This window comes from Osmerus eperlanus, chromosome 8 (genome assembly GCF_963692335.1).
Source record: "Osmerus eperlanus chromosome 8, fOsmEpe2.1, whole genome shotgun sequence".
Classification (NCBI taxonomy): domain Eukaryota; kingdom Metazoa; phylum Chordata; class Actinopteri; order Osmeriformes; family Osmeridae; genus Osmerus; species Osmerus eperlanus.
In genome coordinates, this window is record NC_085025.1 from 18,038,139 (window position 1) to 18,054,436 (window position 16,298).

Genomic DNA, 16,298 nt, shown 5'->3' on the forward strand with positions numbered 1-16,298 from the left:
AAGTTATAAGAGAAGCCAGCCAAGACAGTTTTGTTCCAAACATAAAACCATCAAAGTGGCAGACAAAAGGAGAGTCAAGGAATACTACTGACAGGAATGGGCTTGAAAGTGTCAGTCTTCAGTTGAGTTCAGCCAGGTGAGATGGTTTGTTGCTGGACACATTGCAGGTAATTCTACGGTTTGGGCTACAATTGCCACAATTTCTTAGCTTTTTATAACTGAGTAACAAACATTTGACTGTCAATACTTCAAAATTGTAATTAAAAAACGATATATTTTTTTAACAATATAGCAATTTGAAAGGATTACATTGAAAATGAATATCAAATAGCTTGTTTAATCCATGAAACGTAGCTTTGGTTCAAGCAATACACAAGCAATCAGTTATCAATATGTACATTACAAACATTGAATCATAAATGGTGCCCTGTATGACAATGAATATATGGTGTAAAAGTTCAAGGCCAAAATACAAAATTCATGCACAAAACAAGGAAATGGGATTGGGAATCTCAGACCATGTGGCAATCTTTGATGAGTAAACCACTCATCTTCAGGTTACCACATATTGTATCCATTGAATGTAAAGACTATGGAGATCTTTAAAAAAATATTGATATGTTTAATTGTGATACCAATTAAAATAGGTACACATTTAAATATGGGCACAAAACGTTTAAAGAATGTACATTTAAGGAAAATATAATCCCTAACTGATTTAAGGCCGGAGAATGTTGTCAGTTAGGGGTCACTCTCTGGAAATAGGAGGATATCTTCTTCATGGCATTTGGGGAACTCAATGACTGAAGGAGAAAAGAAAAAAGAGAGTAAATGACTTTATTTATAATTATAGTGTTAATTACTATATCATACATACTTGATACGGTTTACACACAACACACACAGGACTTTCTACACATAAGCCTGACAAGCAAAGAGCAATTAAATAATGAGGATACGTGTCTTGCAACTTTCAAACACGCCGCAAAGAGATGGTGAACGTTAATTTAAATCTCATCAACTTTATTAATTTGTGGCTAGCTTGGACTGGGAGTATTGTGTGCTTACCGGTGAGGGTGGTGTTCTGCCATCTTGCCTTTTGGAGGCACTGGGACTTTTGGGACTGCTTGGCCCTCCAGGTCCTTCCTTCAACTTCCGGCCCATCACTGACAACCAGTCCACCACTCCCAGGGAGCTGTTCTCCTTATCTGCCTGTCTGAACGGCTTCTGGTCTTGCATGTGGAGCTCTTCTCCTTCCAAGATCTTCTCTGTTCCTGCCTGGGGTCCTTCTTGAGCACAACACACACCAACCAGTGGCCGGCTTCTCTTGGCAGCGGGGTAAAGCTCTGTGACACAGTCACAATTCCTCATGCCCCCACAACTTCCTAAATCTCCAGAACCAGTCTCCAGCCTGCGCTTGGCCCTCCTCTCTGAGGGTGGTGTGCCAGGCGCAGGGCTCTGGGGACATGGGCTGAGCACCTGCCGCAGAGGAGGACTGGCCTGCTCTATTGGAGCGGTGTGTGAACACCACTGTCTGATGGAAGTGGGCGTCCGTAGGTGTGGGCGGTTGGCCTTGGCCCCCTGAGCCTGTGTGGGTGAGCTGGTACTGGATGGCAGGGGCAGAGCGGCACCACTAGGAGCACAGGCAGCAGGTTGGGGAGATGATAGGCCTCCCAAATTCTCTGTCCTAGGGTTCTTAGGTGGCGTGTGCTCAGCCTGGTTCAAGGGCCCTTTAAGAAAGAGACAGTTTACATTGAAAAAATTTATCAAGTGTTCTACCTTTAACAATGCCCAAACATGTTCAAAAATGAGTAAACCAAAATGGTGCCTGCCAGCCCCAACTCGACAGACAAATAACAGAACTCACTTGAGCTTGCTACAGTGGAGGTAGGACCAGGACAGGCCCAGCCAACTAGATTGGCCCCTGCCACAGATGATTTAGCCCCGTCCATTCCCCGGTCCAAACGCCAGATCCGTACAGTATTGTCGTCAGAACAGGAAGCAATCTGTAAGACAGGGCTGAAGGTTACACAGTGACACAATTACCTGACCACTTCAAATAAATTGTAACAAAGCAAATGTAACAAACCACGATAACTTTCTGCCAATCAAAGAGAGTATCAGTTCCTGGGAGGCTGAATAAATGACAAACGCAGTGCAAAGTGTTTGACGTAGAGAGTATAAACTTGTACAGAAAGTCAAACTCTACTAGAAAAAGGAATATCTCACCTTTGTGAAATCTGTGGGGCACCATGCAATCGAGGTCACCTCCTGGCTATGGCCCTGAAGCATCATAGTGGCCTGTTTTGGGTCTGAGATCTAAAAAGCAATCACATTAAATAAATAAGTGAAATAATATGTTTGTAGCCATAGGAAGTACCAGCCATATACTGATAATTTAATGCTAGATGTTAATGGCACATACTAGCATGCTTTTTAAGGACAGTAAAATACCTTCCATATGTATGTGTGATGGTCACTTGAGCCACTAGCCAGGAACTGGTCATCAGGACTGACGGAAGACTTGACATAAAATGAAGAGTTACGGTGACCAGTGAAGAGAGCCACTGTAGAAGACAGATAAACACAGAGGCACATGAAAAACTACTTCAAGCTCAGTTGGTAGAATTTTTTTTAGGAGAATAGTCATAAAATTGTATTTCTTCAAGAACAGTAATTCTACCGCAGATAATTGATAACATTTCGAAGGTGGTATTACTTTTTCTAGCCTCTTGTACTATGCTACTCTGCATGTTTAATAAACTCAGAAACTGTCTGATGCAAATTCACATTACAAATACATGTGCATGATGTTTTAATCTCATTCTATCCATTACGGGTGGAACGGTACATGTATTCGTACCGAACCGTACGGTACGGGCGTCACGGTTCGGTACATGAAATTACACGGAGAATACACGGTATAAAAATAAATAAAACTTGCGTGCAAATTAATTAATGTAATGCGGAACTACTGTTAGATACTCGTGTTCTTTAGATACTTTGATTGGCACCGCCATGAGTCAGAGATAGGCTAGCTAACAGCACTAAGGACGAGTATGGCGAGTCGGGCAACCCACGAGAGATAGAGGACCCGCCGGCCTTTTTAAGATTGAAAATTTGGGAAAACTTTGGTTTCCCATTCAGTTACAGTAGTACAGGCGAGAGAGTGGTGGATAAGACCATAGATATATAAAAAGACTAGATGTCTCGTCCACGTTGCCGGACAATGGAGTCGAACGTCCGCACATGGCGGCCATCTTGCTACAGTCAACTCGCTCCCCCATAACATTGTGTTGATGCTACATGTACTTTTTAAATGACCATAACGACATCTCTGATGTTGATAACAAACCAAACCGTTTGAAAATCGGTTGAAAATTGAGCAAGTTCTGGTCATTTAAAAAGTACATGTAGCATCAACACAATGTTATGGGTGAGCGAGTTGACTGTAGCAAGATGGCCACCATGTGCGGACGTTCGACTCCGTTGGCCGGCAACGCGGACGAGACATCTAGCCTTTATATATATCTATGGATAAGACAAGCACTGTGTGTTGGCGTTGTTCAGCAGTTCTGGGCAGTGACGTGCAATCTGGGTAGGCACTGCGTACGCTGCCAAAATTCAAACGTAAACATTTTTATTAAATCATTTTATTTAATAAACTTGTATTTTTACTGTTTATTCTTGTGATTTATATATGCAATATGTGTGTTATTCCAATTGTTTAGACGTTTCGATGAAGCAGTTACGCATAATCAAATACATTTTTTTTTTGAATAAGCAGTGCTTTTTACTGATTGTGGGGTATGTGAGTGGAAATACATCTAACATGCTAACGCATATAACGCATCTGGCATGTGCTAAATGACTACAAATATCCGACGCTATCACCCAGGTGTGCCAATCACTGGAACGAGACAAAACATTTTTTTTTTTAAGTTCTCCCTACAGTGCTTAACCAGCCATTAGATACACATACAAACAGGGCCCAAAAGATTACTGACGCTATCGGAATTTACATGTCATATTCAATGTGCCGTATTCACTCGTAGAGGAACCTGGTTTGTTTTGCTTTTCCCTCCGTTGTATAGCCTGGGTGCCAGCCAAACTTAGCCCCACCCACAAAAAAATTGGTCGGGAAGTTGGGTCTGGGGTCGCTCGGTTGGGGAAAAACTATGTCCGAACAAGAGCTGTTCGGACCAATCAAATTGTCAGGGCGGACTTTAAACGATGGACAGATGATCAACAGTAACATAATCAACCACGTCACCAAAGAGCACTTGGGTTGAATTAATTTTCAACAAACATGGCTGCCGCTGGAGAGCTGAGATGTGATGATTCTACCATCGATTCTGTTTCAGAAGACTTCGACAGCGCATTAATTTTGAAAGAAGGACACAGAAACGCGTTCAAGGCATTTGTAGATGGAAAATATGTTTTTGCCGTCCTTCCTACGGGATTCGGTAAAAGTTAACATGATAATTGGCTGACCACAGTAACAAAGTATTTAAGACTGGGTTAGTATAGCTCAGTGGTCGATTTCCTGCAGATATAGGAAGCCGGTTCAAATAGCTTTGGATAAAAGTGTCTGCTAAATAAATGCATTACATATATTTATAACTTGCTTGCTAATTGGGTGTGCTTTGACTTCGGCAAGGGCACAACCTTTGTTCTCTCACATATATCTTATTATTATTATCCCACCCCTAAGGATCATATTTGGACTACATAGACAACGTCGGTGTCAAAACGTTCGTCTTGGTCACGATTGCGTTGCTTCTATTGGGATTTACGTTCCGTTGCACGGTTTAGGCTGAACTTAAGTTTTTGTGTCAAAAAGTGCCTTGTGTCAACAAAGGGTACTCAGTGCTAGCCTTCGTCACAACGTCAGCACACGTTAGCAACGACGCATGGATACAACGTGCATAGATGTGCTGTTGCACAGCGAGTATCATGCCGTGGTGTACTAGCAGCATCATACATATACATTTAGAACAAATCAAGACTTGCATGTACAGTAAGTAATGTAACGTTGTGTAAGCTTGTGTGGTGCGTCGCTGGCTTCAGTGCCACAGCCTAAACTTTATGTCAAAAGAAACATTCTCATTTCCGGCACTTTTAAACAATCCCCTCACTCAGTGAAGTTTGGCTAGCCACCGCAACTAGCTTGCTCATAGCGAACCTCTTTTGAATTAGCCAATTCTCCCTAAATAGATGTCAAGCTTATTTACGTTTTTGGGGGCATATTTTCAGTTGGCAGATGGTACTGTTTGAATCGCGATTCCATCTGAAATACTGCCGGTGACAACGTTGTTACAGTAGTTTGTTTCAAAGGGGGTTCTTAATGAATTACGCAATATGAGTAGGCTATATGGTTGAAAAATGTCACTAGAAGAGAAAAACTTAAGGGGACGGACCCACCTGCAACCGACGCAAGCAAGCACACCATACAATTTCCCCAGTAATTGTACCCTCTCTAGTTATTATTGGGTGTGCTCACGCCTTCGGCGAGCACAACCATTGTTCACTCACATATATATTATTATAATTTCTTTTTGCCCCCCCAAGCATCAGTCAATATATACAACATCGCTGTCAAAAGGTTCGTCTTGGTAGCGATTGAGTGGCTTGTATTTTTATTTACGTTCCGTTGCATGGTTTAAGTAGAAATTACGTTTTTGTGTCGAAAGGTGAAGCTAACGGTGGCTAACTTGCTAGCCACAGTCACTGACGTTGCTAACGCCACTAACGTCACGAAAACACGCGTGACTACCTTAAGCAGAACATTAGTTTAGCAGCTCATTAACTTCTGGGAGATAGCTAAGCTATCTGCTTTACTGCAAGGCAGCTGCAGAAACGCCACAAGCAAAGAGGCCAGGGTGATAACTATTTACTCTGTGTGATATGAAACACAATTTTGAAGTGTAATGTACAACATAGGCTGATATTATTAAGGAAGTACATGTACTTTCGGAAACAGTAGGCTACTATTTCACTGAAGCATTAGCATCATGACATTAGCCTCTGTTGCCCGGGCAACACATACTACAGCGGTCTTTGATGCATCTGTTTTCAATAAACATTCCTCACTAATACATTTTCGTTGTAGGATTTATTATGACAATAGATTACAAGTAAACTATTTGTTGGTTAAATTATTATTACCTGTGGTTTCAAACCAGTGTAGCTCACTGCAACGCTGTACTGTAGCCAGGGTCGTAGCCACGTGGTGGCCAAGGGGGGCCACGGCCACCATTGGTCAGAGAATGGCCCTGCCGCCCCCCTCCCCCCCCCCAACCTCACAAAAAGGTTGGGGGGGGGGCTTTTATTCTTTTTTATAAACCTTCCTGGACAGAAACGGTATAAAGCTGAAATAAATGCATTAGTATTTTTTTATATAGTCGTCTTATATTGGCATTTGTCACTTATGCTACAAGCCCCATATTCGCAACATGTTGGGCCACGCCCCCATCAACAGCGCAAGACACAAACCAACGTACCTGCATTCTGACAACGCTTCAATGGAGACTAGCAGCTAACCACTGGATACCGTTAGAAAACTGCTGCTCTGAGGGATGCAGTGTGTGAGTTTTAAAATAGTAGTTTTTGACAATCTAGTGCCACCCCAAATAAAAGACTGGCCAGAGCTGGCCCCCCCAGAAATAATGTCCTGGCTACGCCCCTGACTGTAGCCTTAGCAAGACACACTACAGGGCTCCAGACTGCAACCAAATGGTCGCATTTTGCGATCAGTTTTTGAGACAGTGCGAGCATTTTTTACAAGTACTCGCGCATGTGCGACCAACAAATTTGGAATTTATTGGGTGTGCACAACGTCAGCAACGACGCATAGATACCACGTTCTAGTAAGACAGCGATATCAGCGAGCCCTCAGCATTAGTACCTTAGCTAAAAGTATTGGAATGTTTAGGCTATTTTTCGCTAAGTTCCTACGAACATGTCTTTATCCGCCAGACAAGTGGGTTCCCCTTCGTTCTTTTGGTGAGCTGTCTCACGAGCCCTTCTTACCCGGCGTCATGGAGCCAAGCAGCTAAATACTTATTTAGCACTAGCGTTGTTAGCTACTGTATCCCTGCATGTGTTTGCGCTGTTGCTCAGCAAGTGTGGTGTAGGACTGGGGCGATATTAGGATCAGACCTTCAGGGGTGCTCAGCCCCCAATGAGAATGTGACATGAATACAGTGCCTTGCAGCCTAGTGCTAAACCCCCTTGTTAATAAATCCCTTAATAAATCTTTATGTATTATTATTCAAAATATTGCATGAATGAAAAAACTAAGGACTACCAGCATCAAATGATAATAAACAATAAGTTTTTTTTTTTTTTTTTTTGGGGGGGGTGCTTGAGCACCCCTAAAAAGGGTCTAAAATCTCCCCTTTTAGGAGGACTGATTGATAAGTGCATCATACATTTAAGGCATAGCTAAGACTTGCATACAGTATGTAATGTCACATTAGATAATGTATTTAAACTCAAGCTTGTGTGGTGCGTCGCTGTATATCAGTTGTAAAAATGACCCATCTGCAACTGACGTAAGCACACCCCACAATTTACCCAGAAATTGTACCCTCTCTGGTTACATTAATAATTGCATTGCAGGTCGATTTTAAAGGTGTGCCCCTAAATTTTCTGCTTGCGCTTCTAAAATTTTCAGTCAGGGGCTACGGTGCTCCTAGTAAAAAAAGTTAGTCTGGAGCCCTGCACTAGTATAGTAGCTAACAAAAACATCTCCACACAGCTGGGGGGTATTCGTCGTAGCTCGCTAAGCGGTTTAGCGAGCTAATTTTCAGGCTAAGATAAAAAACGCCCCTCTTTTTGGTTCGTGGAAGCAACTTTCGATAAATCACCATAGTAACATATCAATTAGCACTAACCTGCTCCAGATCAGGCTAACGTAAGTGTAGCTGGATAAGCTTGCCACACCCCCGAAAAATAACATGGCAGCTCCCTTTTTGAGAGACCCAGACCAAGGAGCTATATTTTAGTTCGATTAGCTTTCCATACCAATAGAGTTCTTCGCGATTGCCAAGATCCTTTGTTTCACACGGATGAGTTCTTGTTTGAGCGATATCGATTCAGCCGACAAGGACTCATTTATTTGCAAGACCTTCTCGGGCCGTACATTGCAAATATCACACGTCGCAGCAAGCTTTATGCTTTATTATGAGCTTATGCTGCTGTATGTGAATATGTAACGCTATGTTTTAGGAAATGTCTTATCTGTTGTGCCTGTGCTTTTTATGTTTCACTGTGGGAGAGTGGGAAACGTCATATCGATTCCTTTTTATGTCTTGACATGTGAAGAAATTGACAATAAAGCTACTTGAAACTTTAACTGTGCTTCAGACTCTGTATAGCCTTGAGTTTTTTTGCGTCAGGTATAGGCTACATTTTTATACAGTATGGGCGATGCAGAAAACATTGGCAAAGCCGCAGCATGCGTTGCTGTAAGAAAAGTGTACTTGGCGCTTAACCAGCTGATGAATCAATTCATCATATTCCCTGGCCATGTCCCAGTCAATGAAATCAAAGAGGGATTTACACATAGGCCTACATGCATATACACATATATAGTACATGATATAAGCGCAGTAGCCTACATATATCCTCATAAGTGTCTATGAATTCGTATCAATTAGATACTCTTTGGCCTTGTTTTTAATCTAGCCCACTTATTCTGAAAGAGTTGAGATCATTATTTTCGCTAGCAAGATCTCATTCGATTATTAATTTCCATTAAGCCTACTGCCAGCAGGCACATTTAAAGAAATGTTATCTGATTGATTGGTGTAATGAGGCACTTAAGATGAGCTTATACATTTCCCCAAAACTTTCGCATTTAGCTTATCGGCAATTTTTTGCCAAGCTGCTTGTCTTGCTCTGGCAGCGGTGGCGGTGTTTGACTTAGCCATGATAATATGTTCATTGTCTTCATAGAGACTCATTATAATAGTTTGCGCGGATGGCGAGATAGCCTATCACCGCTCTCTCTTTCGTCTTTTCCGCCATCATACCGTTAGAAAATCACGGTTTTGGTTATCGACCTTTCCTGCCTTTTGAAGTAGGACGTGCACGTGCAATTTCTCTGATAAGTTTAGCCTGATTGAAATTAACCACATGATTTGGATGCGGATCAGCCGTTGACGAACCGATATTTGCTGTTCTCACTCATCTCGCTAATGTTAACGGGCTAAAGGGACAATTGATTAACTTAGCTTCAACCCTTACGACGAACGGGGCCCTGTTTTGTTAGTCAAACGGCGACAGAACATGTTTGGCACTACCCTTACTTAAATCAAAAGTCTTTTAATAGGTGAAACTATCTGACTAGTGACTACTAACCTGAACTCCATTGCCACAGCCTAAACTTTGTCCATCTATTCATAAAAATAATTAATTTAAGCCTAAACCGTACAACGGAACGTTAAATTGAATTCAACCAACGCAATCGCTACCAAGACGAACACAGTCTAGTACTGTACTGTAGTAGTACAATTTACCGGGGCAGCTTCTCCACACAGGGCTACATCGCATTTTGCGTTGTTACTGACAATGATCGCTACCAGTGAGCTTTTTATGAATGAGCGATTTTCTACTAAATATTTTCCCCAATTTCCCCAGAAATTGTACTCTCTCTAGTTCTTTATGTAAAACCTTTGAATGGGTGACACTTAGGGTGCTTTCACACCTGACATGTTTGGTCCGTTTCAATCGGACCATGGTTCGTTTTCTCTGAAAGTCCGGCTCGTTTGGAGAAGTGAGAACACGCATTCGAACTCTGGTGCGGACCAAACAACCGAACTATGGTCCCCCTAAAAAGACGGGACTCGGTCCGGTTCCAAGTGAACCATGGTTTGGTTCGCTTTAGGTCTGAACGTAATTGGACTTAATATTGACCTATTCCAGGAAGCAAACCAAAATGTAGTCCATTGTGGGTTGAAAAAGGAATTGACACTTGTATTGGCGGAGACAGCCGTGCCACTCATTAGTTGAGGGAAAACGTGGGGGAATGATGAAGTGAAGGCTCTTCGGCAAATATGGGCTGATGATATTGCAGAGATACTTGGAGACACATAAGAGTAGCGAGGTATTTCAATTATTTAGTGACATACTGAAATAAAGAGTCATCATTGCACAGTGGACCAATGTTGGTTGAATGTTAAAAAACGAACTAAAAGTGCGTGATGTTCTATGGAAAAGTCGGACGGAAAAGTCGGACAAAAAAAAAATAATTCCCATGTTTTGATAACCTGGATTTAATCCTGAGTAAAAGACCATTGAGCAACCCAAAAACCGTGTCTTGCAACACCAACTCATAACAATTAAAGATAGTATTGTAATCGCAATACGCTGCTGTTGCTCCATTGTTGTTCATGACAAGGAAGTGATTTTCCCTCACACATTTTCTGTCCAATAGATTAACAACCTGTACAACCGCATGTCATTGTTTTTTTCAAACGTCATTGTTTTTTTTACACACGTTGGTTCGCTTAAAACAGGACCGTGTGAACACTAACCGGACATAATTAAAAATGCAACAAAGTAGCAACTCATCCACTGATTCGGACCAAGCAAACGGACTAATGGGTGTGAAAGCACCCTTAGGGTAATTTTACACCTAACCTGTTTGGTCTGTTTCAATCGGACCATGGTCCATTTTCTCTGTAAGTCCGGTTTGTTTGGAGAGGTGAGAACACGCATTCGTACTCTGGTGCGGACCAAAGAACTTAACCATGGTCCTCCTAAAAAGACGGGACCGAACCATGGTTCGGTTTGCTTTAGGTGTGAACGTAATCAGACTTAATATATGACTTATTATAGGAAGCAAACCAAAATGTAATGCATTCTGGGATGAAGAAGGATGTTGACACTTGGCAGAGACAGATGCTCATTAGCAGCAAAATGAGTCGAGGGAAAACATGGGAAATGATTAAGTGAAGGCTCTTCTGCAAATTTGGGCTGATGATCATATTGCAGAGATGCTTGTGGAATAGCGAGGTATTCAAATTCTTCAGTGATAAACTGAAATAGTAGTTGAGCGCACGGTGGACCAAATGTCGATTAACACAGGACCGTGTGAACACTAACCGGACCTAATGAAAAATGCAACAAAGTAGCAACTCGGGGGAACAGGGGGAATGTCCCTGTACTTACTGTAAGTCGCTCTGGATAAGAGCGTCTGCTAAATGACTAAATGTAATGTAACTCATCACTGATTCGGACCAAGCAAAAGGACTAATAGGTGTGAAAGCACCCTTAAAGACACATTTACATTTTAGTCATTTAGCAGACGCTCTTATCCAGAGCGACTTACAGTAAGTACAGGGACATTCCCCCCGAGGCAAGTAGGGTGAAGTGCCTTGCCCAAGGACACAACATCATTTGGCACGGCGGGGAATCGAACTGGCAACCTTCAGATTACTAGCCCGATTCCCTAACCGCTCAGCCACCTGATTCCCTCACACATACACTACAATCAATGAAGATATTCCATAGCCCCATCTAATGGTAGAAAATGGTAATGAATGACAAAAAAAATACGCTAAACAGGGCTGAAAAGAGCGTCACAACCGAATAGGTATTGATTTTTATACAGAAAGTCAAAAGAATAGGTTGCGTATCACTGAATGGTGTCTGGTACATACAGCGACTTCCAACAGAACACTTATTTACCTGGGGTAGTTTTCAGCCCACTGATGTTAAACATGTAGATGTTGTCATCAGTGCAATTGGCAAACAGGTTGGCTCCACTGGAGTCTAATACAAGTCCTGAATAACCTGAACCACAAACAACACAAGTTATAACTATTTTCTTGTGAACTGCAACACATTCCACCCTCTCTTGAAATCCCATTTGAGGTTAGAGAACATACCTAGCTTCCGTGTGCTGGCTCCTGGGTAAGGGTATGCTAGGAGCGGTGTAGGATCCTGGAGGTGTGCGGTGTAGTTTTTTCGAAGGTCCCACATTTTGATAATTCTGGTGAGGGAAATGTATTAATTTTGCAATTATTATTGTGTATACATTTGTACCTATCAATATGGGAGACAAAGACCTATGGCTTACCCATCAACAGCTCCTGTGGAGATGAGGGTGTGTTCATCACGAAACAGAACAACAGTGACGCTCTGTTGGGAATCCTGTAGGAGGAGCAAGCAAAATATATATATATTTGTGCTGTCAAACGATTAAAATATTTAATCGCGATTAATCGCATTAATGTCATAGTTAACTCGCGATTAATCGCTCATTTTTATCTATTCTAAATGTCCCGTGATTTCTTTTTGTCCCATTCTTTTTTCTCATTTTAATGCTCTTATCAACATGGAAAAGTGGATCGGATTGCTTAGTGCAAATGTTTTTTGTTTTTTTTATTGAAAACAACATTGCAATCGCCTGGCTTTGACGAGGGAGCGGAGAATTTGCATCAGCTGTGTGCTTGGCCATCAAGTGGTATTTCAGACTGGATGTGCTGCGTTGATAGCTCAGTTCACAACGACAAAACACACAGATCACTTTGGTCTTGTCAATGGAACCATTTGGCAACTTTTGAAAAGTAAACTTTCCATTCAGAATCTTATTGGCATCAATTTCGCCGTCTCACGCTCGCCATCCACTCAAAATGTAACGTTAGCCTACTACTCTTTAGCCAGCTCGCAAGCACAAACAAGTGTGTGCGGCGTGCCTGTTGTTTTGTTTCCGGTCTAGCTAGATCCGGTGTGGTGTTGTAGTTTTTCTAACGTCAGTAGTTGTTGCAACAGCATGTGAAAAAAACTACAAAGTTTGCTAGGCCAAAAAGAACGTTAATCTTGCGCTAAAAAAATTGATGCCGTTAAAATGGGTTTGCGTTAACGTTGTTAATAACGTGTTTAACTGACGTCCCCACTCAGTCGACTAGTTGATTTTCTGGTCGATATGCTCTTGGTCGATTAAGATTTTTTTAGTCGAGCTGCCGTATGGCAGTGTAAGATCTGATTCCCACTTGTGTCATCATTGCTGAATTAACGAAATGTTCTACAGAAATTGTAGATTATATTATTTAAGACAAATAAAGCAAATTTAAAAGAAAAGGTGTTACTGTTTTCCCTTTCCTTAATCTGCGCTTTGTTTTGGTTTGGTAATTTGCACACGGCACAAGCATAATTGGCTGCCGAACTACAAACTCTGCCATAGCCTACTTTGTCTGTGTTATTAGTCAAAATGGCTAAGAAATCTGTGGTATGGCAGCATTTCATTAAAGTACATTTACAAAGTACCGGGTGACTCGAAAAACGTTGAATGCAAACTCTGCAAACAACGGTTTATTTTTTATAGTTCGACGTCGAATATGATGTAGCCTACCACCAGAAAAACGTAAGTTGACCTAGCCCTACTTCGCTAATGCTAACGCGCTGGGTTGAAAAATGAATATGCCTATTATAAAAATCACATCCAAATCGAATGACATTATCTTCTCCGGCCAAGACAACAAAATCTTTCTCTGTTGCATCGTTCCCCACTCAACTTCTACGTAAGTTCGCATGCTGCAAGTTTTCAGGCAGTGATAAGCGCGCTCTGATGATTTGCATGTTAAACAAACAATATTTTTTAATTTGTAGTACATTGTAAGAGATACTAAATACCATCTGCATTCGGTTACAACAGGACTGGTGGTACGAGTCTTATTATTAGTAGGCTATCTGAATCTGCAAAATGTTTGTAAACTTTTTTTGGTGTGAAAAAAAAGCGTTTCAAATTTCGATTAGTCGATTTTCAGACGTTTTAGTCGAGTCTTGTTCGACCAAAGAAAATCTTAATCAGGGACAGCCCTAATATATATATATATATATATATATATAACAATCTTTGCCGTCTAGCCAGTTCCTAAGGATGTGACCCGAGTATAAAACGAACAGTCAAATCTGGCCGTGTTCAGGTCACTCACCACAGAAGGAGCTCTGCCACGCTGGCCAGGCCGTCTTTTCTTCATCTTAGAAGGGGTATGTGTGTCCATCTTGTTGTGGGCCCCACTGATCTGCTTTACCTGCCTGTAGAAACCATCTGGTGGGGAAAAAAACAGTATGCAATCACTTGAAAAACGGAATTAGGGCAAAACGTCTAAAACATTTTGGATGTCGTTGGCCATACCTTTTTTGCTGCACCTGGTGTCCCAGATCATAATATTTCCATCTCTGCCACCAGTGCAGAACACAGCTATAGAAAGGGAAGAAGACAAATACAACTGTTGTGATGGAGACATGGTCATAGAAAATTGGTATTCTTACTAACAAGAGACCAGACACATTACATTTACATATTTAGCAGACGCTTTTATCCTAAGCGACTTCCAAGAGAGTTTTACAAAAGTGGGTAGGTCACTGATCATAACAACGAGATATCCCCAAACATTGCGGGTAGCCAAACATGATGCATACATTGTGAAAACCAAATAAGTCCCAAATTGAAGAACAATAAGAGCATGTAGTTAGACAAGTTACAATTAAACAGCAAGAACCTCAAAAGACACATTCTACACCAGTATGGAACGTACATTTCTCCTGCTGTGTGAAAGAGACCGACTTGAGGCTGCACTGGTGCCCCTTGAAGCTGCCAAGGAGGTTCTGTGATTTCACATCCCACAGCTTGGCCAGCTGATCACCTGAAGCAGTAACCTGGAGGTGACACGACAGTTTCTTTACCTCATGGACTCTCACATGCTCACTCTGACTGTATATTTATTCTCTGACTGTATATTTATTCTTCTGACTGTATATTTATTAGGGATGTAACAATATATCGTGGAACAATATATCGCAATACAAAAACTGTACAATATGTATCGTAGAGTTATGGCAATATTTTTACAATATGACGTCCGTTTGATGCTATTGGTTGAGCTACCAGCACGCGACCTACTCTGCGTGTCATGCGTGCATTCACAGAAATCACTTGAACTGAATTCACTAAATTGTATGTACAACAAAGAAAATTATTGAAAATGTTTAATGTGGAAATACATCTGTTAATCAAATGTTTTTTATTAAAAATGCTGTTCAAAATATTGTGATACATATTGTATCGTACACCCAGTATCGTAATATGTATCGAATCGTGAGCTGAGTGTATCGTTACACCCCAAATATTTATTCTCTCTTTTTTGTATATTTTTCTTTTATTGTAATTATATGGAAGGAGGACATTGCACTATAAGAATTTCATTGTACCGACTAACTTTGTTAACCCGTATACGTGACAATAAATATCTTGAATCTTGAATCATTTGAGTTGACCAAAGGAGAAAATCTGCTCACCAGGCTAGTTTCTCCAGGCACCCAGGCAATGTCAAAGACAGCATTCTCATGCGCCATCCACTCTGAGGAATATGAAATTCAGTTAGTCATTACACAAATTTATTTGAAGAAACTAATGCTGATACCCAGTGCAGAAGGGCCTATATGTGGAAGACCGGCCGACATTACCTTTGAGAACTGGACTTTTCCGGTTTTCTGTGTTATACAGCCTCACTATTCCCTCTTCATTGGCCACAGCCAGAACACCCTGCATCCCTCTGGCTAAAGACGGCCAAAACGTGACACAGTTAACATAAACAAATATAAGAAAGTGAATGTATGTACATTGACTCTACAACGGTATTATACCAGTCGAGAAGGCACATCCAAACGGCGGCACTGCTTCCCCCAAATTCCCATTGGAGATGTGCTCATCGTGCTGGGAACACTGGAAGCAGTCCAGAAGCGATGTCAAGTGGAATCCAGGGCATGAATCTAATCGGAACGACCAGAGAATTTCTTGGGTAAAATTACATGTAAATAAACCTACTAGTTCTCAACCTAGGCTAGTTATCACTCCTCCCCCTGCCCAAACCAACTAGCATGTATACATTTAGCGATATAGTTGAGCGTTGTAAAACATGTATGATCATGATTTCAATTGGTGATCTTTATACATTCGACTCTATCATATCGCTACCATTTCACTCGACCTCAAATTTACAATGGCATCCACTCGCTAGCTGGCTAATTTGACTACAAGTCTGACCGTGTACATTAGCATTAGTTGATCATTTAACATAAGTCTTACCATTGCGCCTTCGTTTACTAACTCCTCTGTCTACTATTGAGCGAAACAGCATTTTAACGGGTCCAGCAAAAACGTCTCGATTTACCGATTTGTATTATGTTGATCTATGATTGTCTTGGTGGTCGCCTTCTTGCATCCCTTTCCCGCGAACTGAATGAACATGAACAGTAAACCCGAATACCCCGCTAAACTTGCG

At 41.5% G+C, this 16,298-nt stretch overlaps 1 protein-coding gene across 1 annotated transcript; it reads right to left on the bottom strand.

Moving 5' to 3' along the window:
* Window positions 1–321: 321 nt before the first annotated feature.
* On the bottom strand, window positions 322–16,297 carry dtl (denticleless E3 ubiquitin protein ligase homolog (Drosophila)). Its single transcript, XM_062468319.1, has 15 exons — window positions 16,103–16,297; window positions 15,661–15,786; window positions 15,481–15,573; window positions 15,313–15,374; window positions 14,553–14,673; window positions 14,150–14,215; window positions 13,947–14,062; window positions 12,089–12,162; window positions 11,898–12,001; window positions 11,698–11,802; window positions 2,455–2,567; window positions 2,230–2,319; window positions 1,868–2,006; window positions 1,069–1,730; window positions 322–803 (listed from the first exon to the last, which is right to left on the bottom strand). Exons 1-15 carry the CDS (start codon window positions 16,152–16,154, stop codon window positions 738–740), a joined length of 1,989 nt encoding a protein of 662 aa, XP_062324303.1. The 5' UTR covers window positions 16,155–16,297; the 3' UTR covers window positions 322–737.
* Window position 16,298: the final 1 nt, after the last annotated feature.